The sequence below is a fragment of the Sapajus apella genome, unplaced genomic scaffold (assembly GCF_009761245.1).
Source record: "Sapajus apella isolate SASKATOON/1434 unplaced genomic scaffold, GSC_monkey_1.0 scaffold56, whole genome shotgun sequence".
NCBI classification, from domain to species: Eukaryota; Metazoa; Chordata; class Mammalia; order Primates; family Cebidae; genus Sapajus; species Sapajus apella.
Genome location: NW_022436996.1, coordinates 14,540,975 through 14,566,198, shown reverse-complemented (window position 1 = coordinate 14,566,198; position 25,224 = coordinate 14,540,975). Strand labels below are relative to the sequence as shown.

General features: G+C 40.8%; 1 protein-coding gene across 1 annotated transcript; it reads left to right on the top strand.

Annotated features, from left to right (window-relative positions):
- Positions 1–23,296: 23,296 nt before the first annotated feature.
- Positions 23,297–24,808, top strand: TAS2R40 (taste 2 receptor member 40). Its single transcript, XM_032245183.1, has one exon. It carries the CDS (start codon positions 23,816–23,818, stop codon positions 24,785–24,787), a length of 972 nt encoding a protein of 323 aa, XP_032101074.1. The 5' UTR covers positions 23,297–23,815; the 3' UTR covers positions 24,788–24,808.
- Positions 24,809–25,224: the final 416 nt, after the last annotated feature.

The following is a 25,224-nucleotide window of genomic DNA, read 5'->3' as shown; positions in this document are numbered from 1 at the left end:
GCTGACCTCACAAGAGGGTCCTGAACAACAATTAAAATAATATATATATATATAATAAATGGCTGATACAAGGTGTCGTACCTATTATTGAAAGCAGCTGTATGGGGGTATCAACTAATGTTGAATTGCCAGTCTCCAGACTTGACATATGATAAATTTTCCAAACAAAACTTATTTTACCTTCCATTCCTCTCTGCAAAGTATTAGGTGGAACTCTTCTGAAATAGAGGCACTATTTCTTTTTTCTCTTCAGGAAATTGTAGTGAATCTTTTTAAGGGTCTCATTTTCTGAACTTTAATGTTCATAGACTTCTAAGAGGAGATACATAAAGGCAAAAGAGCTAAAAGCAAGAACAATTGTGAAACTCTCAAGTCAAGAAACAGATAACACAGATAATTTTAATCTATTCCCAGCAGGTTCTGGGCATTAGGCTTCTGACCTGGTGTGGAAAGGGCTTCAGAAGGTAGACCTTCCTAAAGGGAAAAAAGGTGAATGGAACTGTCCCCATTTCCTAAACTAATCTCTAAGACAGTCTGTAAACATGGACACCTGTTGAGGGTCTTCACTGGGCCAATAACTTATCTGTGTTAGCCATCGTTCCTCACATATACCATCCTTAAAAGCTAACAAGTAAGATGACATTTGGTTGACACCCTTTCACAGCCTTCCAGGAAGAAAAATGTCTGTTCCAAGTGTGTTAGACAAACAACATCATTATCTTTCATTTAATCCCTAGTGAGGATTATGTTGTTGTTTAAAAAAATAAAGTGTTTGGTATTCAAAATGATGGCATGCTTCCTTGTACCTTAACAAAACGGATTTTGAATAATATACTGAATGCAGAGAAAACGAGTAAGTGTACTTTGTGATGCTTTTTCCTATCTCATCATTCTCAGTGGCTGAAAACATTAAGTCAACGACTGTCAAAACATTGTCATGGGCAGCTGGAACTACAGCATTAAAGCCAGAGAAAACCACCTGGGAGAAACTATTTATGGGAAACACTGAGATTCCTTATCAAGCAGCTGCCAACCATCTTAATAACAGGTAATTTGGAGAAAACATGTCATATATCACAATTGTTTGCTACTATTTCCTGGTAATGTTGAGAGGTTTTGTTTTCTTCTGAAATAGCCTGATTAGTAGAAAATTAAAATCCACATAACTCAAATTATTGTGTATGGCCTTTTTAAAAAAATAGATTGGGAAAACTTACAAAAATATAATAATATTGCTTTTTAAAATCATCATTATAATAATCATTATAAGCTCAGACCTATAATTCCAACACTTTGGGAGGCCAAGGAGGGAGGATTCCTTGAGATGCCAGGAGGTCAAGACCAGCCTGGGCAATATAGGGAGACTCCACGTCTATTTTTTTTAAAGTGAGAATTTAAGTGTTGCTTACATTACTCTTCAACTAAATTTTGAATTGTATTACTATTTTTAGCTCTTATTTTCATTACCTTTAAATTTTGTCCTCTTCTAAAATTTTCAATTGTATTACTATTTTTAGCTCTTATTTTCATTACCTTTAAATTATTAAGTGATAATTTTAAGTTTCCATTTCTTATTCAAATATTTATACTCAATTCCTATAAAATGCACTTTATAAAAAGAGTATATTAGCTCTCCGTCCTTCCTTCAACATCTTCCTTTTTCCACCTTATAACTTCTGGAAGCAATATGTCCTTCTCTATTGTCATAAGCTTTTCTATAACTGTAGTTCAGTCTTCTATGTTTTATTTATAAGTTCCATTTTAAATATAGAAAACCAATAAATAACATTTCTAATGTTGTGGCTAAATATTGTTGAACTCAAGACAAAAAGCTGCTTCCCATTAAGGTCAATGACACCAAGCATATACCTAAATCAAAGGAGAATGTTTCCACAATGAAAGTCAAATGCATTTTATAGTTTTTGGTGTACAAGTCCTTCAACTTCTAGTTTAGGTTTATTCCTAAGTATTTCATTATTTTTGATGTTATAATTTTTGACTGTTATTTTAAATTTCATTATCAGATAGGTCATAGTTGATGCAAATAAGCACTACTGATTTTGTATGCTGACTTTGTATCCTGAAACTGTACTGAATTTGCCTATTCTAACAGATTTTTGTAGTCTTTAGACTTTACATATAGAATTATGTCATCTCCAACAGAGATAATTTTACTTCTTCCTTTCCAAAATGGATACCCTTTATTTGTTTCTCTTGTTGCCTAATTGCTCCGGCAAGGACTTACTATGTTGTTGTTGTTGTTTTTTTTAAGAGGACATCTTTTTTTTTTCCCCCATTTATTTATTTTATTGCATTTTAGGTTTTGGGGTACATGTGAAGAACATGCAAGATTGTTGCATAGGTACACACGTGGCAGTGTGATTTGCTGCCTTCCTCCCCATCACCTACATCTGGCATCTCTCCCCTTGCCATCTCTCCCCAGCTCCTCGCCCCCCACCGTCCCTCCCCTATTTCCCCCCAACTGACCCCAGTGTGTAGTGCTCCCCTCCCTGTGTCCATGTGTTCTCATTGTTCAACACCCACCTATGAGTGAGAACATGCGGCGTTTGATCTTCTGCTCTTCTGTCAGTTTGCTGAGAATGATGGTTTCCAGGTTCATCCATGTCCCTACAAAGGACACAAACTCATCGTTTTTGATGGCTGCATAATATTCCATGGTGTATATGTGCCACATTTTCCCTATCCAGTCTATCGTCGATGGGTATTTGGGTTGGTTCCAGGTCTTTGCTATTGTAAACAGTGCTGCAATGAACATTCGTGTGCACGTGTCCTTATAGTAGAACGATTTGTAATCCTTTGGATATATACCCAGTAATGGGATTGCTGGGTCAAATGGAATTTCTATTTCTAGGTCCTTGAGGAATCGCCACACTGTCTTCCACAATGGTTGAACTAATTTACACTCCCACCAACAGTGCAAAAGTGTTCCTATTTCTCCACATCCTCTCCAGCATCTGTTGTCTCCAGATTTTTTAATGATCGCCATTCTAACTGGCGTGAGATGTTATCTCAATGTAGTTTTGATTTGCATTTCTCTGATGACCAGTGATGATGAGCTTTTTTTCATATGCTTGTTGGCCTCATGTATGTCTTCTTTTGTAAAGTGTCTGTTCATATCCTTTGCCCACTTTTGAATGGGCTTGTTAGTTTTTTTCTTGTAAATCTGTTTTAGTTCTTTGTAAATTCTGGATATCAGCCCTTTATCAGATGGGTAAACTGCAAAAATTTTTTCCCATTCTGTTGGTTGCCAATTCGCTCTAATGACTGTTTCTTTTGCTGTGCAGAAGCTGTGGAGTTTGATTAGGTCCCATTTGTCTATTCTGGCTTTTGTTGTCAATGCTTTTGGTGTTTTGGTCATGAAGTCCTTGCCTACACCTATGTCCTGAATGGTTTTGCCTAGATTTTCTTCTAGGGTTTTTATGGTGTTAGGTCTTATGTTTAAGTCTTTAATCCATCTGGAGTTAATTTCAGTGTAAGGTGTCAGGAAGGGGTCCAGTTTCTGCTTTCTGCACATGGCTAGCCAGCTTTCCCAACACCATTTATTGAAGAGGGAATCCTTTCCCCATTGCTTGTTTTTGTCTGGTTTGTCAAAGAGCCAAATCAAGAACAAACTTCCATTCACAATTGCCACAAAGAGAATAAAATACCTAGGAATACAACTAAGAAGGAACGTAAAGGACCTCTTCAAGGAGAACTACAAGCCACTGCTCAACGAAATAAGAGAGGACACAAACAGATGGAGAAATATTCCATGTTCATGGTTAGGAAGAATCAATATTGTGAAAATGGCCATACTGGACTTACTATGTTGAATAGCAGAGGCAAGAGTGAGCAACCTTGTCTTGATCTGGACAAAAGAAAAGCTGTCAGCTTTGAGCTATGGGCTTGTCATGTGATATATGGCCTTTATTATGTTGGGGCACATTCTTTTTATACATAATTTGTTAAAAGTTTTCATCATGAAAGGGTGTTGAATTTTATCAAATGTTTTTCTGCATTGATTATGATGATGATATCATTTTTATTCTACATTCCATTAACATAGTATATACTTTTATTGATTTGCATAGGCTGAGGTATCCTTGCATCCCAACAATAAATCCCAATTGATCATGGTGTTTTTGAAGTGCTACTGAATTCATTTAATACTATTTTGTTCTGGATTTTTGCGTGTTTGTTCATCAGGGACATTGGTTTGTAGTTTTCAGTTTTCTTTTCATATGATGTCTTTGTCTGGTTTTACTATCACGATAAGGCTGAACCACAAAACTAGTTTGGTACTGTTTCCTCTTTTTTTTTTTTTTAATGGAGTCATACTCTGTCGTCCAGGCTGGAGTGCAGTGGCACAATCTCTGCTCAACTCATCCTCAAGTAACTCCCTCAGAAAAGTTACCTGAGAACATAAACTATCTCAGTCCTTGAATGTTTATAATTTCTTTTTATTTTGCCCTCATTCTTGATTGGTAGTTTTGTTAAATATATAATTTAGGTCTAAAATAATCTCCCTTAAGAACCTAAAATAAATTTCATTATCTTCTAACATTCCTTGTATATTAGTCCACTTTTGTGCTGCTATGAAGAAATACCTGAGACTGGGTAATTTATAAAGAAAAGAAGTTTCATTGACTCACAGTTCCGCATGGCTAGGGGAAGCCTCCGGAAACTGACAATCCTGGTGGAAGGCACCCCTTCATAGGGCAGCAGGATAGAGAATGAGTGCGAGCAAGGGAAATGCTAGATGCTTTACAAAACCATCAGAGCTCATGAGACTCACTCATTATCATGAGAACAGCATGAGAGAAACTGCCCCTATGATCTAATCATTTCCCACCAGGTGCCCCCCATAACACATGGGGATTATGTGAACTACAATTCAAGATGAGATTTGGGTGGGGACACAGAGCCAAGCCATATCACCTTATTACTAATTGGTATTCTGAAAGCAATGTGTATTTTTCCTTTGTACATTTTCACATTCTTTTTCCCTAGAACTTTTTATGGTCTTCTCTTTATTTTTGGTGATCCACTAGTATTGTACAACTGCATATAACAGAAATCTAGCTACAGTGACCATATAATGCCTAACATTTTTAATGTAACATGAAGTCTAGAGGCTGAACAAAATGCTCCAGACAGTCATGAAGTTCCTAGGATCCTTCCAGCTTCCTGTCCTATCACTCTTTTCTTATTGCTTACTCTCTTGTTCATTGTCACAGGATGGCTTCTCCACAATGAGGCATCACGTTTTTTTTTTTCCACATAGGGTTGCCCTCTGCCACCCAAGCTGGAGTGCAGTGGCACAATCTCAAGTCACTGCAGCCTCCACCTCCTGGCTCAAGCAATTCTCCTGCCTCAGCCTCCCAAGTAGCTGGGACTACAGGCACATGCCACCACGCCCAGCTAATTTTTGTATTTTTAGTAGAGACAGGGTTTTGCCATGTTGCCCAAGCTGGTCTCTAACTCCTGGGCTCAGGTGATCCACCCACCTCGGCCTCTCAAATGCTGGGATTATAGACAGGAGCCACTGCAGCCAGCCAAGGCATCGCATCTACATCCCAGGCAGAACTGGGTCACATGGACATCCCTGCAAGGACCTCTGTAGGAGAAATGATTTTTCATTGTGCACACTTCCATACTAAATAAAATTGATGGTTTTTCAGGAAAAAAAGGGGAGAATGAACATGTCTTAGTAAATTTGTAGTGAATGTTCCACTTGATGAAAATTACATAAGACCAACCCTGGGCTTACCAATTAAAATGTTTTTTATCAGCACTGAATTTTTTTCTTCTATGTAAAAAAAATAATAATAATGTCTTCCCCTCCATCTAACTTCACTACCTAAAACTTCTTTCAGTCAGAGATTAGACCTCCTGGGTTAAACAACTGTGTCTCTCAGCTTTTTCTTTATCTTTTTCATGGTTGAGTTTTGCTCTGAAATCTGAGAAATTACCTTGACTTTATCATGTTTTTGCTATAATCATGTTATCTGGATGTAATTTTAAATCATGCTTTTAATATCTGAAAGCCTCTCATGTCTTTTTAACTGTTTTTAATTGACATTTAACAATTATTCATATTTATGGGGTACAGTATGATCTTTTAATACATGTATATATTGTGTAATCATCAAATCAGGATATTTAATATACTATCTCCTCTTATAATGATCATTTCTTTACAGTGAGACCATTCAAAATCCTCCTTTAACTATTGTGATGTTTGTTTTTGTTTGTTTGTTTGTTTTTTGAGACAGAGTCTCATTCTATTGCCCAGGCTGTAGTGCAATGACGCAATCTTGGCTCACTGCAACCTCTGCCTCCCAGGTTCAAGTGATTCTCCTGCCTCAGCCTCCCAAGTAGCTAGGATTACAGGCATGCATCACCAAGCCTGCCTAATTTTTGTGTTTTTTTAGTAGAGATGAGGTTTCTCCATGTTGGTCAGGCTGGTCTTGAACTGATCTCAGGTGATCCACCTACCTCGGCCTCCCAAAGTGCTGGGATTACAGGCATGAGCCACTGCGCCCGGCCTATTTTGAAATACACAACATTGTTAACTAACATAGTCACACTACTGCGCAATAGAAGACCAGAACTAATTCCTCCTATCTAACTGACACTTTGTACTCATTGACCAATCTCTCTCCATTTGCCCCCTAATCTCACTATCTTCCCCAGCCTCTGGAAACCACTATTCTACTTCTATGAAATCAACTTTTTAACGATTCCACATGTAAGTAAGATCATGCAGTATTTGTCTTTTTGTGCTTGGTTTATTTCATTAAAATAATGCTCTCTAGGTTTATCCATGTTGCCACAAATAATAGTATTCCATGTTTTTTGTTTTGTTTTGTTTTTTGGTTTTTTTTGAGATGGAGTCTCGCTTTGTTGCCCAGGCTGGAGTGCAGTGGCATGATCTCAGCTCACTGCAACCTCCACCTCCTGGGTTCAAGCTATTCTCCTGCCTCAGCCTCCCAACTAGCTGGAATCACAGGTGTGCACTACCATGTCTGGCTAATTTTTGTATTTTCAGTAGAGATGGTGTTTCACTATGTTGGCCAGGCTAGTCTTGAACTCCTGAACTCAGGCGATACGCCTGCTTTGGCTTCCCAAAGAGCTGGGATTATAGGCGTGAGCCAGCATACAGGCCATATTCCAATTATTTTTTACATCTAAATAGTATTCCTCTAATGAAATATTTTATTACAGCAACCAAAAGAAGTATTAAATCCATGCCCGTTTCCATATTAGTCTTTCAGGAATGGAAAGCAGATGGATATTTAACTGACACTCTGCACAGAAACCAGAGACTGAACATTTTATTAATTTTATCAGTTGCATGGTACCAACTTGAATGGAAACCAAAGATTGAAGTTTTATTCAGTTTATACATTCCCTTATGAGGGGAAAAGGATTAACTGTAACTGTTCTTTATCTGAATTTCTGATATCTGAAATGGAAACTATTCTAATCTGTGTAGCCTTTAAACAGTCTCTCTTCTTCTTGTTTATTTTAGCTGATGACGTGGTTTTGCCCATCAAATCAAATTAATTATTTAAAGGAAAAAAAAATAGTATTCCTCTGTGCATATATAAAACACATTTTCTTTCTCTTTTCATCCATTGGTGGACACACAGGTCGATCTCATATCTTGACTCTTGTATACAGTGCTGCAATAAACATTGAGAGGGCAGATACCTCTCAGTGATTCCCTTTGAATATATACTCAGTAGTGGGGTTGCTGGATCATATGGCTAATTCTATTTTTAATGTTTGAGGAATTTCCATACTGTTTTCCACAATGACTGTACTAATTTACATTTTCACCTTCTCATTTCTTTTTTTTTTTTTTTTTTTTTTGAGACGGAGTTTCACTCATGTTACCCAGGCTGGAGTGCAATGGCGCGATCTCGGCTCACCGCAACCTCCGCCTCCTGGGTTCAGGCAATTCTCCTGCCTCAGCTTCCTGAGTAGCTGGGATTACAGGCATGTGCCACCATGCCCAGCTAATTTTTTGTATTTTTAGTAGAGACGGGGTTTCACCATGTTGACCAGGATGGTCTCGATCTCTTGACCTCGTGATCCACCCGCCTCGGCCTCCCAAAGTGCTGGGATTACAGGCTTGAGCCACCGCGCCCGGCCTCATTTCTTAATTGCTTATTTTTAATAGCATCCTTTTCTTATTTTATGGATGCCATATCTTTTGTGCTGCCTCTAAAGACACAAGTGTAACTTTCTTGTGTTCTTTGATCTTTATTTCTTCAGGGGTAATTTACTCTTACTGTTTATCTTGGTCATTCTCTTTCAGGCTGTGGATTTTGTTCTTATTTCTGGTCATCCTTGGTTACTAATTCATGAAGGAAAAGGAAGGGCTATTTTGGGTAACTAGGTATCATTCTCCAGTAGAACGGTCTCCTGAATGGAAAGGCTGATTGGGAGCTCTGTTTTGTAACTGGGCCATCTTAACAGGTTGGCTCCTCTTTTAGGTATGTGGGTGTGGAATCTGATATTAGCCTGGAAATTCAAAATGCCATAATTAAAAAAAGGATTTAATCTGTGTGCAAACATCGACGATAGAAGCCCTAGTTCTTCCTTGGAAATGTACTTAATTTTTCTAGATAAGAATTGCCAATATGGAGGTGTCCAATGGTTCTGTATGCAGTGGCAGGGAAGGCATTGGAAGGCATCAATGATGCAGTTATATGGCAGACAGAATTTTAATAATGCCTCTGGTCTTTGCACCGTGTCTCACTCCTGCTATCCAAAGCTAGGAATCCAACAGCCAAGGCTCTCCAGGCTTCTAGCAGACTGATCAGCCACCACATTCCCAGAGGCCCACCACTTGCATATTTTGAGCATCCTCTACTCCACTTCTTCCCACAATATGCTTTTTCTGATTGTCCACAACCAAGAAATAGGATGAAATCTCTAGTCTGCTCTTGGCCATCTTCATTTCCCTCTCTTTAATATTACGATTTTTTTTTCTCTATGGAGTCTCAGAAGAAAGGGAAGTAGTGAACGCATCATTTAAAAAATCAAATCAAAACCTTATACATACTATGTTTTTAATCATACAATAATCTCTGAGTCTATTTATTTTATTTTATTTTAAGACAGAGTCTTGCTGCCACCCAGGTTGGTGTGCAGTGGCACATTCTTGGCTCACTCCAACCTCTGCCTCCCGAGTTCAAGTGATTCTTCTGCCTCAGCTTCCCAAGTATCTAGGATTACAGGCATGTGGCACTACGCCAGGCTAATTCTCTGTATTTTTAGTAGAGATGGGGTTTCATCATGTTAGCCAGGTTAATCTCCATCTCCTGACCTCATGATCTGCCCGCCTCAGCCTCCCAACTTGCTGGGATTACAGGTGTGAGCCACTGTGCTCGGCCACCTCTGGGACTATTTCAGAAGCTTAATGTTTGGTGCCCAAAATATTTGATCATTCACAGTCTTATATTGCACAAATCTTAATTTGGAGTCATAAAAGTACCCCAAACTGGCTTTCTCAAGGAAATTTTTCAGCTAGTGCATAAACCCCATTGATGATAGGCTTATCTTATTTTTGTTTATGCTCATGTGCTTTCTCACCGGTTAAGAAACTTGCTAATTTGTGACTCTCTGGCAAAGCTTATCAAGGCTTTAAATTAATTAAGCAGTGGCAGCTCCCAATTTCCTTTTCTTACTGGCAAAACTTTGTTTCACAGAAAATATACAGAAAGCTTAAGTTGGTAAAAGGTGATTGTTGACCTGGAAATAAGAGGTCTTCATCAATATATTAAGTGGTCAGGATACTTAAAAAGAAGGAAAACATCTATATGAGACTTCTTAGCATGCACTCTAGACAAACACTTGCTGTCCTTCACCATTATCTCAGGATTTTTTTTTTCACAAAAGCATAAGAACAAACACATAAATGATAGGAACAGTATTTAGGCCAACTCTAGTTTGCCTGCCAAGTAGGTAAGATGTGGTGGCAGAATCCTGGCTATACTTGTGCCTGTATCACCATGGATACCCTACTTCCACCATCAAGCAATGGGATTCAAATGAGGAATGCTGCTGTACAACAAACCTGGCTGAGCACAAAGACAGAGCTGCTGGCATTGGAACATAGGGGTGGGCAAGGGAAGGCGCAGCCCAAGGGAAAAGAAAAGGTGACGCTGAACGTAGGTGTTGTGATGAGAAGAAAATAGGTTGCAGGTGGTGACTGCCTGGAGCCCAGCCCAAATCACCTTCTACCCTTAACTAGCATCCAGCCTCAAAGCAGGAGGGGCAGTCTTGAGTGGGATAAATGTGACTTGAAATGAGTCAGTTTGCCCAGAATATGTTTTTATCTGTGAGGTGGATTGGGTGGGAAGGAAGAGAGGAGGGCTTGTGGGCAGGAGGTGGAGGGTCATGGAAATTAAATGAATTACTTCTCTAACGTGCATTGGTTTTTTTACACAATTCGTTCACCAAATAAAACATTAATCCTTACTTTATGCATGAGCTCATTTAGGATTTTGCAATAGCCTCCTGATGCACATCTGCACTTAGACCAATTCCAAACCTTGGACTAGAATTTCGAGTAAAATCATCTCCAGGCAAGAGCAAGGACCAGTGAGAGTTGAGAGGCCCAAGAAGTGATGAGAATAGATTAGATGAACCCTCACTGCTGATATCAGAATTAGGAATGAATTATAACAAGGCTGAGTTTCAAAGAGAAATGCCCAGGATGAGGCCAGGATGCACCTTTCTCTCTCCCCCTGCAAGCTCTCCCTGAGGGGTCTCCTCCATTCTAAGTGCTCAGGTGCCCCCAACAAGTTAATGGCTTCCAAACTTGTGTTTATCCCATCTCTTGCTCTTGTTCTCCAGGCCTCTCTACGCCCCAACAATCCCTTCTCCCACATATATATATATATATATATACACATACATACACATATTGTTGGGCCCAAATTTTTGCTAAATGAATGGTTCTGGCTCTAACTATCCTCTCCATTGCAAATGAGAGCTCTTTCATTCTAAGAATTATGATGGGCTGGCATTTGTAGCTGACATTGAAAATAAATCCCCCACTGAACTGCCTATAAGATGTGATTTTCTGAGAACCTGCAGGCCTTGGTAATGCAAATCAGAGAGAGATCCAATTGTCACAAGCACTTACCAGGGAAAACTGCCATTTGCATCTGCACTGCAGGTCCCTGGTGGCTGCAAATAAATCACTGGCTTATTCAAACCAGAACCCAGGCACAGACTGAAAGCACGAGTGGAGGTGGATTTGAAAAGAGGAATAAAAAGGACACAGCTCTGGAAACTGGGGGGAATTAGTCCATGTCACTGCCAAGATGGAAGGGCAGGCAATGTATTCTCACATGTCTAACCTTAAGATTTCAAATTTCATTAGTAGCATCTCCTTTAACTCAACCTAACTGCAAGGAGGATGAGAAATAGACGGAGTTTCCTGCCATGTTTGGGGAGCATTACTGTCTCTGCCTCAGCATCTCCCATTTTCTGCTGAACTAAAAACATCTCTCTTTCCCAAGACATGTGGAAAAGGAAAAGGAGAAATAAGGCCTACATCTTACTTTAGTCCTTCATTTTTCTAGCTTCCCAACTCTCCAACTTAGACTCTCACTCTGACCCCCAAGTCAAATATGGCAGATAGCATTGCCTTCTTTAGGGGTCTTCCAGATTATGCCACCACCATCAGCACCACCACTCTGCTTTTCAGAAACGTGTGGGTTTCCACTTGTCAAAAATAAAACAACCCTCTAGATCATTGTAGACCTGGGGTCTTGGTTAGAGAACAAATGAAAATAGGATTAAGAACAAAGAGGCTGGGTGTAGTGGCCCACACCTATAATCCCAGCACTTTGGGAGGCCTAGGTGGGTGGATCACCTGAGGTCAAGAGTTTGAGATTAGCCTGGCCAACATGGTGAAACCTTGTCTCTACTAAAAATACAAAAATTAGCTGGGCATGTTGGCAGGCACCTGCAGTCCCAGCTACTCAGGAGGCTGAGGCAGGAGAATCTCTTGAACCTGAGAGGAGGAGGCTGCAGTGAGCCGAGATCATGCCACTGTACTCCAGCCCTGACAACAGAGTGAGACTCCATCTCAAATCTCAAATAATAATAATAATAATAATAATAACAAAGAAAGGCAAATAGTTAAGAATAAGCATTTAAACATTATGAATTCCATAAATATTGACCAAGGCCCACTATACAACTAGATTCTTTACACTTAATATTCACTACACCCATCCAAGTTCTGGGCACTGTATAATGTACACATTTGCAAGCAACAGTCCAGCACAAAGGGCATTTCCTAATGAGAGCAACCACATCTCTTCTGAGAATCACACATTGTAGAGAACCACCCTCTCTCCCTTCAAAAAATACAACCACTGAGTATAAGGCTGATCACATCAAACACAAGAACAGGGGAGGGAGGACTCGCTGCTGGAAGGAAATAAAACAAGTGGTCCCAATACAGGCAGTAAATGAAGGTGGCACAGGGCTCTCTGGGGTTTGCTGTATCGATGCACCCAGCAAAAGGCAATTTGGCAGCTCTTTAGAGATAATCCGCCTTACAAGGGACCGTGAGCTGACTGGCAAGCAACAGAGTGGCTGTACCACCACCATGGTCACATTTCTTACCCTCACTTGCAGAGGAAGAACAGTCATATTTCTCCCCACCACAAACCTCCAAAGATATTTGCCATCAAAGTAGCCTTCCTGCTTTCTCTGCCAGAGCCCAAAACCTCAGAGTCCCTCACAGATTTCACTTCCTCCATAATTTCAGATGCTATTCCCTGTATAAAATCATGTGATCATACACAGAAGCACACGCACATACAGGAAAGTGTTGTTCATTTCTTTCCTCCCTCTTTCCTTCCCTCATTCCTTCTCTTCCTTCCTTCCCTCCTTCTTTTCTTTCCACTTTTCTTTCTTCCGCCTTTCTTCCCTCAACCAATTTATGTATTGATAGCCTCACATATGGACAGGCACATCTCTTTAATTTAGAAAATAAGAATTTACTACGTGCAATTTAAAAGTAAAAAGTACCTGCTCCCAGATAAACAGGGACAAATGCCCAGAGAGAGACAGAATCTAGCTTCAATTGTATACTTCTGCCCACCTACCTGAGCAAACATACAACTACCCAGGTTCTTTCCTTTGTCAGATAATCCTATGTAACGTTTTGGCATGAAGATAGAATGCACCCACAGAGGTAAGTACATAAATGATACCTTACTTTCAATATCTCCAGTGAACCTGGAGTAGAGATTTCACAGATCATTCTTTTTTTTTCCTTTTTCTTTTCCTTTTTTTTTTGAGACAGAGTCTTGCTCTGGAGTGCAGTGGTGGGATCTCGGCTCACTGCAACCTCCGCCTCCCGGGTTCAAGCAATTCTCCTGCCTCAGCCTCCTGAGTAGCTGGTACTACAGGCACACGCCACCACACCCAGCTAATTTTTGTATTTGTTTTAGAAGAGACAGGGTTTTACCATGTTGGCCAGGATGGTCTCGATCTCTTGACCTCATGATCCGCCCACCTCGGCCTCCCAAAGTGCTGGGATGAGCACAGGCATGAGCCACTGTGCCCGGCCAGATCATTCTTATTTAGAACCTAGAGATGGATTAATCCTGTTTAACTCTTATCAGCCCTCCCTCCCTCCTTCCCACCATGTCAGTCTCTTATGTGGCTTTTTTCTCTGGACTTGAATCTCTGTCAAGGATTGAACCCTGTTCTCCAGCTCTGCATTTCCCTCAGGCCCTATACTGATGTGGAAGGCACAAAATATCTACGTCTTACTGCATTATCTTCACAACCTGCTACACTTTACCCTGAATACTCCATTCCATTCAAACAGATATTCCAACATCTTGTTCCCTTCACGTAACACACAACCATTTTTGGTGCTCCATAATCTTCCATCTCCCATCCCCCCAAAAAAGCAAAAAACAAAAGCAAGCAAAAAACCCAAAGCACTGTATGTCTTTTTATGGAAAAACTATAACCAGAATATATTTGTCACTTTTAATTGTCAACTTGAAGAGTTAAATTCTGTAAAATGTTTGCAGAGATTTATTTTGACCCAAGTATGAGTGAGCATGGACCATGACACAGCCCTCAGGAGATCCTGAGAACACAGGCCCAAGGTGGTCAGGCTACAACATTGTTTTATACAATTAGGGAGGTATAAGACATCAAGCAGGCGGGGTGTATAAGACATCAAGCAGGCGGGGTGTGGTGGCTCACACCTGTAATCCCAGCACTTTGGGAGGCCATGGAGGGTAAATCACCTGAGGTCAGGAGTTCGACACCAGGCTGACCAACACAGTGAAACCCCGTCTCTACTAAAAATACAAAAATTAGCCGGGCATGGGGGTAGACACCAGTAGTCCCAGCTACTCGGGAGACTGAGGCAGAAGAATTTCTTGAACCTGGGAGGCAGAGACTGCAGTCAGCCGAGACTGTGCCATTGCACTCCAGCCTGGGTGACAGAGCAAGACTCTGTCTCAAAAAAAAAAAAAAGACATCAATCAACGATATAAGATGTACATTGGTTCTGTCCAGAAAGGTGGGACAAATGGAAGGGGGTGTTTCCAGATCATAGGCAAATTCAAAAATTTTCTGATTGACAATTGGTTATTATTATCTACAGGTCTGGAATCAATAAAAAGAAATGTCTAGGTTACAATACGGGGTTGTAGAGACCACGGTTTTATCATGCAGATAAGCCTCCAGGTAGCAGGCTTCAGAGAAAATAGATTGAAAATGTTTCTTATTAGATGGAGAGTCTATCAGTCTTAAGGTCTGTGTTGATGTTAATGCTGGTCAGTTGGGCCCGAATTCCAAAAGACAGGAGGATGTAATGAGGCATGTCTGACTCTCCCTTTCCATCATGGTCTGAACTCATTTTTCAGGTTAACTTTTGCAATGCCTTTGGCGAAGAGAAGGAGTCCATTCAAATGTTGGGGGCCTTGGAATTTTATTTTTGGTTTGCAGAATTCTTAAAATGGTCTTCACAATTATATATAGATAGCACCGGGTGCGGTGGCTCACACCTATAATCCCAGCACTTTGGGAGGCTGAGAATGGCAGATCACTTGAACTTAGGAGTTTGACACCAGCCTGGGCAACATGGCAAAACCTCGTCTCTACCAAAAATACAAAAATTAGCTGGGTGTGGTGGTGCCTGTGGTCCCAGCTACTTGGGAGGCTGAGGTGAGAGGATCGCTTGAGACCAGGAGGTGGAGGTTGTAGTGAGCTGTGATCACACCACTGCACTCCAGCCTGGGCAAGACAGCTAGAACCTGTCTCAAAAAATATGTATGTGTATATATTTTAAAAAACAAAAGATATACATATATATTACTTTTTAATTATATCACATATAATAAAAAAAACACAAGTAATTTTGGTTTTAGATTAACAATTTCCACTCAAAGTTTTCATGTTTGAGTAACCTGTCCTACTGTGTTCCTGGATCCCAGAAAAGTAAAGGACTCAGGATGAAGGCTCACCCAACCGCCAGGGAAAAACCTTGGGTTTAGACATCTGATTGGTGTCCTCAAGAAACCCAGGAAAGTTCCCTGGTTACAGCTTTAGCGTTTAAGCGAGCCATCCATTTACAAATTGGAAGCATTTTAAAGTTTGATTCCAAGCTGCAGAGAGGCAAGCTGTACCTCCCTCCCTTTGGTGGCCACATGCCCCAGCATTTTCCGCCAGCACAGATTTAAAATATTGTCTATGTATTCTTCTCTCACAAGAAGGCTCGCGGCTCTCAGTCCAGGTCTTTCCACTTTTCTGTCACACTTCTCCCTTGTCTGCTTCCTCAACTGCCTTCCCAAATGCCTAGGTAACAGAAAACATCTGGTGGTCCTAGGAAACGAGAAAAAAAACGTGGGCCTTCCAAGGCCCCACCTCTCAGTCTCCTGGTACCGACTGGCTCAACTCCTAGCAACCTCACCCTCTCTAGGAATACCTTCACGGTCTACGAGGTGGCTTAATGGAATTTTGAAATCCCCTCCCCTAAATTCATCTGGTTCCAGGTTTATTCAAACAACCGGATTCTACAAAGCACCATGAAGGATAACTTTTTCCTCTCTCCATCATTGCCTTTGGTTTGACTGTTTAACAGCTTTTTTCTGTGTTTAAGAGCAACCTTCCAGGTAGAGTCCATGGCTTTCTAGACATGTCAGAAACCAAAACAACATTATTTTTAGGTAAAAGATTTAAAAAGGTTCAGTCCTATTGCAATCAAAACCATTATCTCCCATCTCATTTTAAGGTGCTCTCCTCTCTCCAGCAAGGCCTGAGCCACAGAGTTTTACCCCAGTTCCAGCAATGAGAATGGATCAGATAAAATCTGTTTTCCTCACCCTCCTTTCCCTGCTTGCTCAAGTGCTGCCAGTTTCTGGAGGCAGGAAGGGAGAGGAGAGGAAAAAGTTTAGGTAATTACTTAACCAGTTCCGGTGCAATGTGGCTACTCAATGCCCTCTAGTTGACATGTGCCCAAATACTGATTAAAAGGGAAAGGTTCCCTTATTCCTCTTGCAGATTATGCCATAGGGGTGTGGCTTACTTCTTCGGTGCCCCGCTGCTCAAACCCCTAGTGGGAACATGCAGACAAGCAGGTCTTGGGGAGCTTTTTTTGGGCTCCAACCCCACAGCAGCATCTAGGGTTGAGTGTTCACAGCTCCCAGAAACTGTCTGAAATAACTGATCATGAGTATAAAGAATCAGATATCCCCTTAGAAGTGAGGAGGTAAAACTCTTAGTCAATTGCCTCAAATAGTTTTTCAAAGATTTGCCCAGCAGGATCCTATTTAGAAAGAGCATGCCTGCTCACTAGTGGGCGAATTAAGGAATTGCTCTCTTTTCTGAGAAGAATTCATAGGGCTCCATCTTGTGGTGAAAACTGTTAATAAGCTTTACAGCTACCGCATAATCCATTCCTGGGCAAGACCTAGGCCTTGAAGAGGTCATTCAACACTCCAGGGTCTGCAGAAGCCAGAGACATCAAGGCGTACAGGCAAACATGGTGGCCATATGAAAAAGCAAACCAACTGTCAGGAAAAGAAGCACTGTCTTTATTTTTCTGAACTATGACTGCAACCATACCAGATAATATTTATGTGTATGAATATATATGTGATATTGAAGATTGTATCTTAAATTCAAATTTAAAAAAAGATAAAATATAAATATTTCATTTCTAGTATTTTCTTTTACAATTTGCTCACTTTTTCTTCAGCACCAACATGTCCTTGTTAAACCTGTGTTAAGTTGTATAATGAAAACAGAATTCAGCCTTGACTAGGAGCCATTAACTAGAAATGATAGTCTTACTTAGTTTAATACTGGAAGAGTGCTGTTCAAAAATGCAGATATTTTTAAGAGTGAGTCTTTGCACAATTGTGAAGATATCTGTAGAAGTTTGGAATTCCAGTGTCACTGTACAAAATGTCCAATCCTATATCACACAATGAATCATTTTTCACATTATAAGTAGGAATTGACAAGGTGCATTGAACAATGGGAGGTTATCTTCACAAAGTCTGAAATCAATAAGCCATTTTGAGAAGTCAGTTTTCAGCGTATCACAATTTTTATCTCAGGTTTCAGGCCATCAGTTGCATTTCTAGAAACTAATTCCAACACAGAAAAGAGGACTTAATAATGATGCCAGATATGCCTTCCTATAATATTTTTTTTCTTTTTTTAACACCCTTGGCAGCAGACTCTATCTTACATTTATAACTGCTTTGTGGATGCCTTTGCAGGGAAATATTCAAAGTGTTTGTCAACCCAAAAGGCCAATTATATGATAACAATCTTTGCTGCTTAACATAAGCAAGTCTTTTTCCCTCCAATGATGTGAATTTCATTTCTCTCAACTGCTCAACAATGCTCCTGTGCTTTCTGCCATGGCTAAGCCACCCACCGTCTGTGTTGTGAGCAGACTCCCATGCTATGTGTCCAATTCATCACACGGTGCATCCAACACTTTGTGCCTGAAGCCCTACAAGGAGTTCCAGCTCACAGTATGAGTGCTGTGTTCGGGACACCTTCAATTTTTAACTTCTAGCAGAAAGCAATTCCTGCTAAATAATGCAAGTAAGTAGATGTAAAGCCTGTGTCTTTACATAACTTGCCACCTAGAGTTTAAGCTTTGTTGCAAGTCCAATACAAACATTGCTCATCCCAGGAAAATCATCCTATAGGCACACAAATCTATTACATTAAATTGTTTGAAAGTTTCCTCTATACCCAAAAATTATATTCTTAATCATTTCCTAGGGTTGTGTCTGTCATGAGCACAAAATTCTTAGCCCCCATGGTGGTTAGTAGAGCTCATTCCTATATCTAAGTATTACTAAATATGTATCCTCACCAACTGCAATAGCAAATGCCACCATTTTAAAACTTTTTCACATAATTTTTCTTTTCTTTCTTAGCCACATTTCCATTGCATTGAGCAACAGTATTTCTAGTTACATTTACATTTGCACATGCTTATATCTTTTCAGGACACACAATTTCCGCTACATTCAGTAGATTCTCTTTTACAACTTGCTATCTGTGAAGAATTTGATGTCCCAGGCAGATTTTTTAGTTATGACTTCTTATTTTATAAACAACCAAGACAAAGCCTGTTGACATTTCAATTCTCTCTTCAGCTCCTTGGGATTGGATCACACGTCTCTTCCATGGCCCTCTTCTTTGTTCTTCCGGTGGTTTGTTTCATACTGGCACCTAGGCTGTTTTCTTAAATTACATCTTTTGCCAAATACGCACATAGAAGAGGTTTTCCATTTATAAAGCGGAACATATGACCCCCCTCAATCTATCTTCTTTTTCCTACTTTTCAAAATATATGAGCACAAGAAATAGGCTACTTTTCTAATACTATATGTTAGATGGGACTTCACCCCACCAAAAACCCAGTTCTGCAAAATATTATAATTATTTTCTATAATTCAACCTCTGAATCTGGTCTCCTTCCGCCTGATAAAGGATATGTCCTCTTAATCTTCTTCAGGAAGTCAATCGGTCACTTCCACAAGGATACTGAGTGCCACTTTTCCTGTTACCCCAGTAACCCTAGAACTCATACTATAAATCATAGCATAAGTACTCCCAAAGGGCAGTGATTCTCAACCCTGTCCTGCTTCATATAAGAATCACAGCAGGGAGCTTTGAAAATGCCAATGCTTAGCTGTTCTCCAGAACAATTCTTCATAATCTTCGAGGGTGGGACATGGGTATAGGGGCTTGGCAAAAGCCCTTCCAGTCATAAGGGTAATTCTAGGATGTGGACAGGATTGAAAAAAACAGATTAAAGAAAGCAGCCAGCAATTGGGACCAAACATCTACCTGCAAAGCTTAATAGGCAATAGTTACCAGCCCTGCTGCAAACGGCTAGGATCCCAGCAGCAGCCCTCCACCTGAGTCTGCATATGTAGAAAGATTAAGGGGGAAGAAGGGGGAGCCTACTGGAGTTATGGGCAGCAGAGTGAAAAGCTGCTGCAGAGCCTCCTCAAGACTCACACGAGATCCTCACAAGACAGCCAACATATGGACGTCTGGCACCCAGAAGGCATGGAGGGCCAGATGGTGTTGGCCAGGGGAGCAGCAGTAACACAAGAGAGTGCATTTACAACAGCAGCCAGGGAAATAAAGAGACTCTGCTGCCAGTCCTCTCTCTCCCACACCAGCCAGAAACTGGAGAGAGAGAGAGACAGGTGTCTCAGGGTCCACCTTATCTCATTCCAATCCAAGCAGATGGGGTCTCGGCTAAAACTATGCTTGGGGAAAGGCAGAAGATAAGACTTAAACCAAATATGAAACTAAACTGGACTGAGTATTAATAACCAAAAGAAGATGAATATTTGTTTTTTTAAATTCTCTCAGCACAAGGAAGATGAATATTTGAAACCTGCCCAAGACATCACAATGGGATGGGAAGCACAGAGTGGGGCACTGAAGCTAGAGGAGTAGAAACATGTGTTTATCCCCCACATTGAGTTGACACTGCTCCATAAACTAATTGTAGTTTGTGTTTTCTCAGCCATATGAGGCTTAAACACTGTTCTTACCAAATTTTCTTGGAATTTCTCCTTCTTGTCTTCCACAAGTGACAACTATGCTCCTTGGGGGTCACTCAAAGATTTGGCATGAAGGTGGAATGTAGAGTCTATACTGTGGCCATTCCTCTGTCCTTAACGTTGACTTCAATTCATGGGTCCACATTTTGATCTCATGCTTGCAATGTCTCCTTGATATGGCCACTAGACCCCATCCACTAACTCCCTTAGCAGATTTCCAAACTCCTTTTGTGAACACAAAGAAGTCTGAACAGCTCTCCCAAGTACAGACGAGCTGTGGGGGACTCGGGCTCTCTTGCAGCCTGTCTGCCTTTGACATCCCCATGCAGCCATGAGCAGTGGGCCAAGATGTGGGACCCCTTCAACAGAGATCCTTACCTTCTCTAGCTCTTTCCTGTCTCCTCTTCTTTCATTCCTCTCTAACTGGAAAGCATTTTCTATTCTACATGGTGGTGATGGAGAGAGATGTGAAAGAAAAATGTTTCCCCAACCACGCATTCTTCCAGTCTGTTCTATCCTATGCCTGGACCAAAGCTTTCAAACTTAATAGCCAAGAATTTGAAATTTTTGTTCTTTGAAGACCTCATGAGAACTTCCCTAAAGCAGGCGAGGTGCAGTGGCTCATTCCTGTAATCCCAGTACTTTGGGAGACAGAGGCAGGTGGATTACATGAGGCTAGGAGTTTAAGACCAGCCTGACCAATATGGTGAAACCCCATCTCTACTAAAAATACAAAAATTAGCCAGGCATGGTGGTGCACACCCAAAATCCCAGCTACTTGGGAGGTTGAGGCACGAGAATCACTTGAACTGAGAGGGGGCAGTTTCAGTAATCTGAGATCGCGCCCACTGCAGCCTGGGTGACAGAGCAAGATCCTGTCTCAAAACATTAAAAAAAAAAAAAAAAAAAGAACTTCCCTAAAGTAGAGATGATGCCTCCATTCTAGCTCTCCAAATAAGAAAATATGGAATAAAATGAATTGGCCACACATAGCTATAAATGTGGCACTGTGAGTGGCTTGGAGTTGTCAGCCTAGACCATCAGCTTGCATAGAACCTTAACACCAGTCCCACACCTCACTGGCTGATCCCCTCCCTGCTCCTCTTGCCTGTGCCCCTAGGGCTGCAGGCAGACCCTGCCCAACATTTCCTTCTGTTCCCACTTCTTAAAATCAGAAAAACACATGAATGAAGACCAATAGAAAACAGTACCAGAACAAAGGAAGTTAACAACTGTGTGCCAGCAATTTGGGGAGATATCATTTATTACAAACTTGTATATGTTGGGACAGAATAAACCAAAAAATGAGTTTAATGCTTTGGAACATGTGAAAGCCGCTGACAAATACTACTGTCCTCAATTAAGAGAACTAACTGAAGTTAATGAGTCTCTTACAGGAGATTCAGAACCTACCAACAAACCTTGTTTCCAGTTCTGACTATTAAGAATAAAGCTGCTATGAGCACTCTCATACGAATCTCTGTGTTGACATAAGTTTTAATTTCTCTAAACAATGCTTTCTTAATTTTGAAATATGTTGCTTTGCCAGGTGCTTATTTCTATACAAATATGATCTAATAACATAAGACATTTTCACAATAATAATAAATCTCTGACTTCCCTATTTAATTAATTTATTTTTGAGACTGGCTCAAAATAATTTATTTATTTATTTTGGGTCTGGCTCTGTCACCCAGGCTGGAGTGCAATAGCCCTATCTCAGCTCACTGCAACCTCTGCCTCCCAGGCTCAAGGATCCTCCCACCTCAGACTTCCCAGTAGCTGAGACCACAAGTGTGTCACCATACCTGGCTAATTTGTTTACATTTCTGGTAGGGACAGGGTTTCACCATGTTGCCCAGCCTGACCTCAAACCCCTGAGCTCAAGCAATCCTCCTCCTTGGACTCCCAAAGTGCTGGGATTATGGGAATGAGCCACTGCGCCCAGCCAACTTCCTTATTTTAAATAAAATTAATTTGGGGTGGGGAAATCCATTTTTATCATTCCTCCATTTATATTATTAAAAAGTATAATGGGCCAAGGCCAGGGATGGTGGCTCACATCTATAGTCCCAGTATTTTGGGAGGCTGAGGTGGGAGGATTGCTTGAGCCCAGGAGGTCAACATCAGCCTGGCCAACATGGTGAAACCCTGTTTCTACAAAAAATACAAAAATTAGCCAGGTGTGGCAGTGTGCACCTGTAGTCCCAGCTACTCAGGTGGCTGAAGTATGGAGATCACCTGAGCCATGGAAGTCAAGGCTGCAGTGAGCCATGATTATGCTACTGCTCTCCAGCCTGAATGACAGAGTGAGACCCAGTCTCAAAAAGACAAAAAAAGATCAAATAGAAATAACAGGGCAAGCACACTGAAAAATGATAACTGGCACTCTGCTTCTGTGTCAGGAAGACACTAGGAATTAATATTGTCAACAAACTGAAAAGTATATACCTTGTTTAAAATGGGCAGCCACTACTCAGCTTTGGCCAGTTGACTGTGAAGACCCAATACTGCCAAATCTTCCAATTTTTCAAGAGAAGGTAGATTTTTTTGTGTGTGTACATATAAGTAATCTCCTAAGTTTAAATGTTGGCCAATAAAATGCCTCCAAAAAAAAAAAAAAGTTGTGCACTGGTGGATTAATGCTGTATGTCATTAGCCAATGCAAGGTAAAATGACTACAGGCCAAATCTGACCCAAGACTCATTGGTTTCTAGCTAAGATTTTGGTTCTCAATCCTGACTATGAGCAACAAAACCTTTTGGCTTTTTTAAAAGATAGCATGCCCGAGCCCTAGTCCAGATTCTGATTTCCTAGATTTGGATGAGTCCTGGGCATCTATACATTCTTGTAAACTGTCAGAGTTCATTCTGGTTCACAGCCAGGATTAAAAAGTAGGAAATTAAATTTCAAGCTATAGTACCTTATCACGTTTCTGAACTTCAACGCCATGTCCAGAACACTGAATTCTCCCCAGGCTCATTCTTCCTGATTCTGAGCTCAAATAGTCATGTGGATCTCAGCAAGCTGAAACTGATGACACGTACACAAACAATGAAAACTGGGACTATGGAGACTTCGTTGTCTCCAACTCAAATAGCATCCAATTTTGGCTGTTCTGTACACTACTTGAGAACATTATAATAGCAGGCCTTCTTGGAAGAAACTCAATTCTAAGTAAAAGATGTTCATATATGAGCTTATGGGAATCTCTTATTCGCAAACATGGTAACTATCAAAATAAAAATCTCTTCCAAAGTAAGACAGACAAGAAGAGAAGTGGGGAAAACAAATTTTAAAAGCTATATGAGCTTTTACAGATAACTTAGCAGGTAACAGAGATCTTGTGAGACAAGTAAAATGGCCTACTATTCATGCCTCATCAGGTAAATGTGGACTTAAAGTAAATAAGATAGGAAGGTGCTGAGCTAGAAACATGTCTCAAATTATTTTCAGTAAGCTTCTGAAAGTCCAAGACAAATGTATCTTTATGAAAAATTGAGACAGAGCCAGTAACCAGATCCTCTCATCATTTGCATGTGAAGGCTCTAACTTGTAGTCATGTGATAAACAAATTGAGAAAAATTGTAAATAACCATTAACGAGGGGAGCGAAAATTATAAAAACATTGAGCAAGGTTCAGAAGATTGCAGAGCAGTCTTGGTGCAGAAACCTGAAAGTCAAGATCACAGAGAATGGCAACGGTGAATACAGATGCCACAGATAAAGATATATCCAGGTTCAAGGTCACCTTCACCTTGGTGGTCTCTGGAATACAGTGCATCATTGGCATCCTTGGGAGTGGCTTCATCACGGCCATCTATGGGGCTGAGTGGGCCAGGGGTAAAACACTCCCCACTGGTGACTACATTATGTTGATGCTGAGCATTTCCAGGCTCTTGCTACAGATTTGGATGATGCTGGAGAACATTTTCACTCTGCTATTCCGAATTGCTTATAACCAAAACACAGTGTATACCCTCTTCAAAGTCATCATTGTCTTTCTGAATCATTCCAACCTCTGGCTTGCTGCCTGGCTCAATGTCTTCTATTGTCTTAGAATTGCAAACTTCAATCACCCTTTGTTCTTCCTGATGAAGAGGAAAATCATAGTGCTGATGCCTTGGCTTTTGAGGTTGTCAGTGTTGGTTTCCTTAAGCTTCAGCTTTCCATTCTCTAAAGATGTCTTCAATGTGTATGTGAATAGCTCCATTTCTATCCCCTCCTCCAACTCCACGGAGAAGAAGTACTTCTCTGAAACCAATATGGTCAATCTGTTTTTTTTCTATAACATGGGGCTCTTCATCCCTCTGATCATGTTCATCCTGGCAGCTACCCTGCTGATCCTCTCTCTCAAGAGACACACCTTACACATGGGAAGCAATGCCACGGGGTCCAGGGACCCCAGCATGAAGGCTCACATAGGGGCCATCAAAGCCACCAGCTACTTTCTCATCCTCTACGTTTTCAATGCAATCGCTCTATTTCTTTCCATGTCCAACATTTTTGACACTTACAGTTACTGGAATATTTTGTGCAAGATCATCATGGCTGCCTACCCTGCAAGCCACTCAGTACAACTGATCTTGGGCAACCCTGGGCTGAAAAGAGCCTGGAAGCGGTTTCAGCACCAAGTTCTTCTTTACCTAAAAGGGCAGACTCTGTGATGAACTCAGGGAGGACTGCAGGACCTGGTCCAACCACCTCTGCCTTTTCCTCAGGTAGAACTCTCTCCTCACCCTCTCTTTTCTCCCAAACCTGCTCTGACACTTCTCAGATAACTTGACCCTTTTATGAATATGAAGCTGAATTTTTAACTTGAGATTCTAAACAGAAGTAACCAAGAAACCTGAAGATGGACTTTGAAAGTGACTTGAACTATGTTCATTCACATCTTGCCCTGAGATCTCTCCACTTTCTTTTCCCCCTGAGCCTTAAGGAGAGGGTGGCCAGACATATTGGTTTGCCAGGGCTAATCTCTGTTTATTGTCTGTTGTCAATTGAGCACCCTTTAATTCTCAAGAATATCACGGTCTGGATGAAGAATTACATGATCATCCTACTTAAGACAGCCAACTAACATACAGTTAGGGCTGGTGAAGCA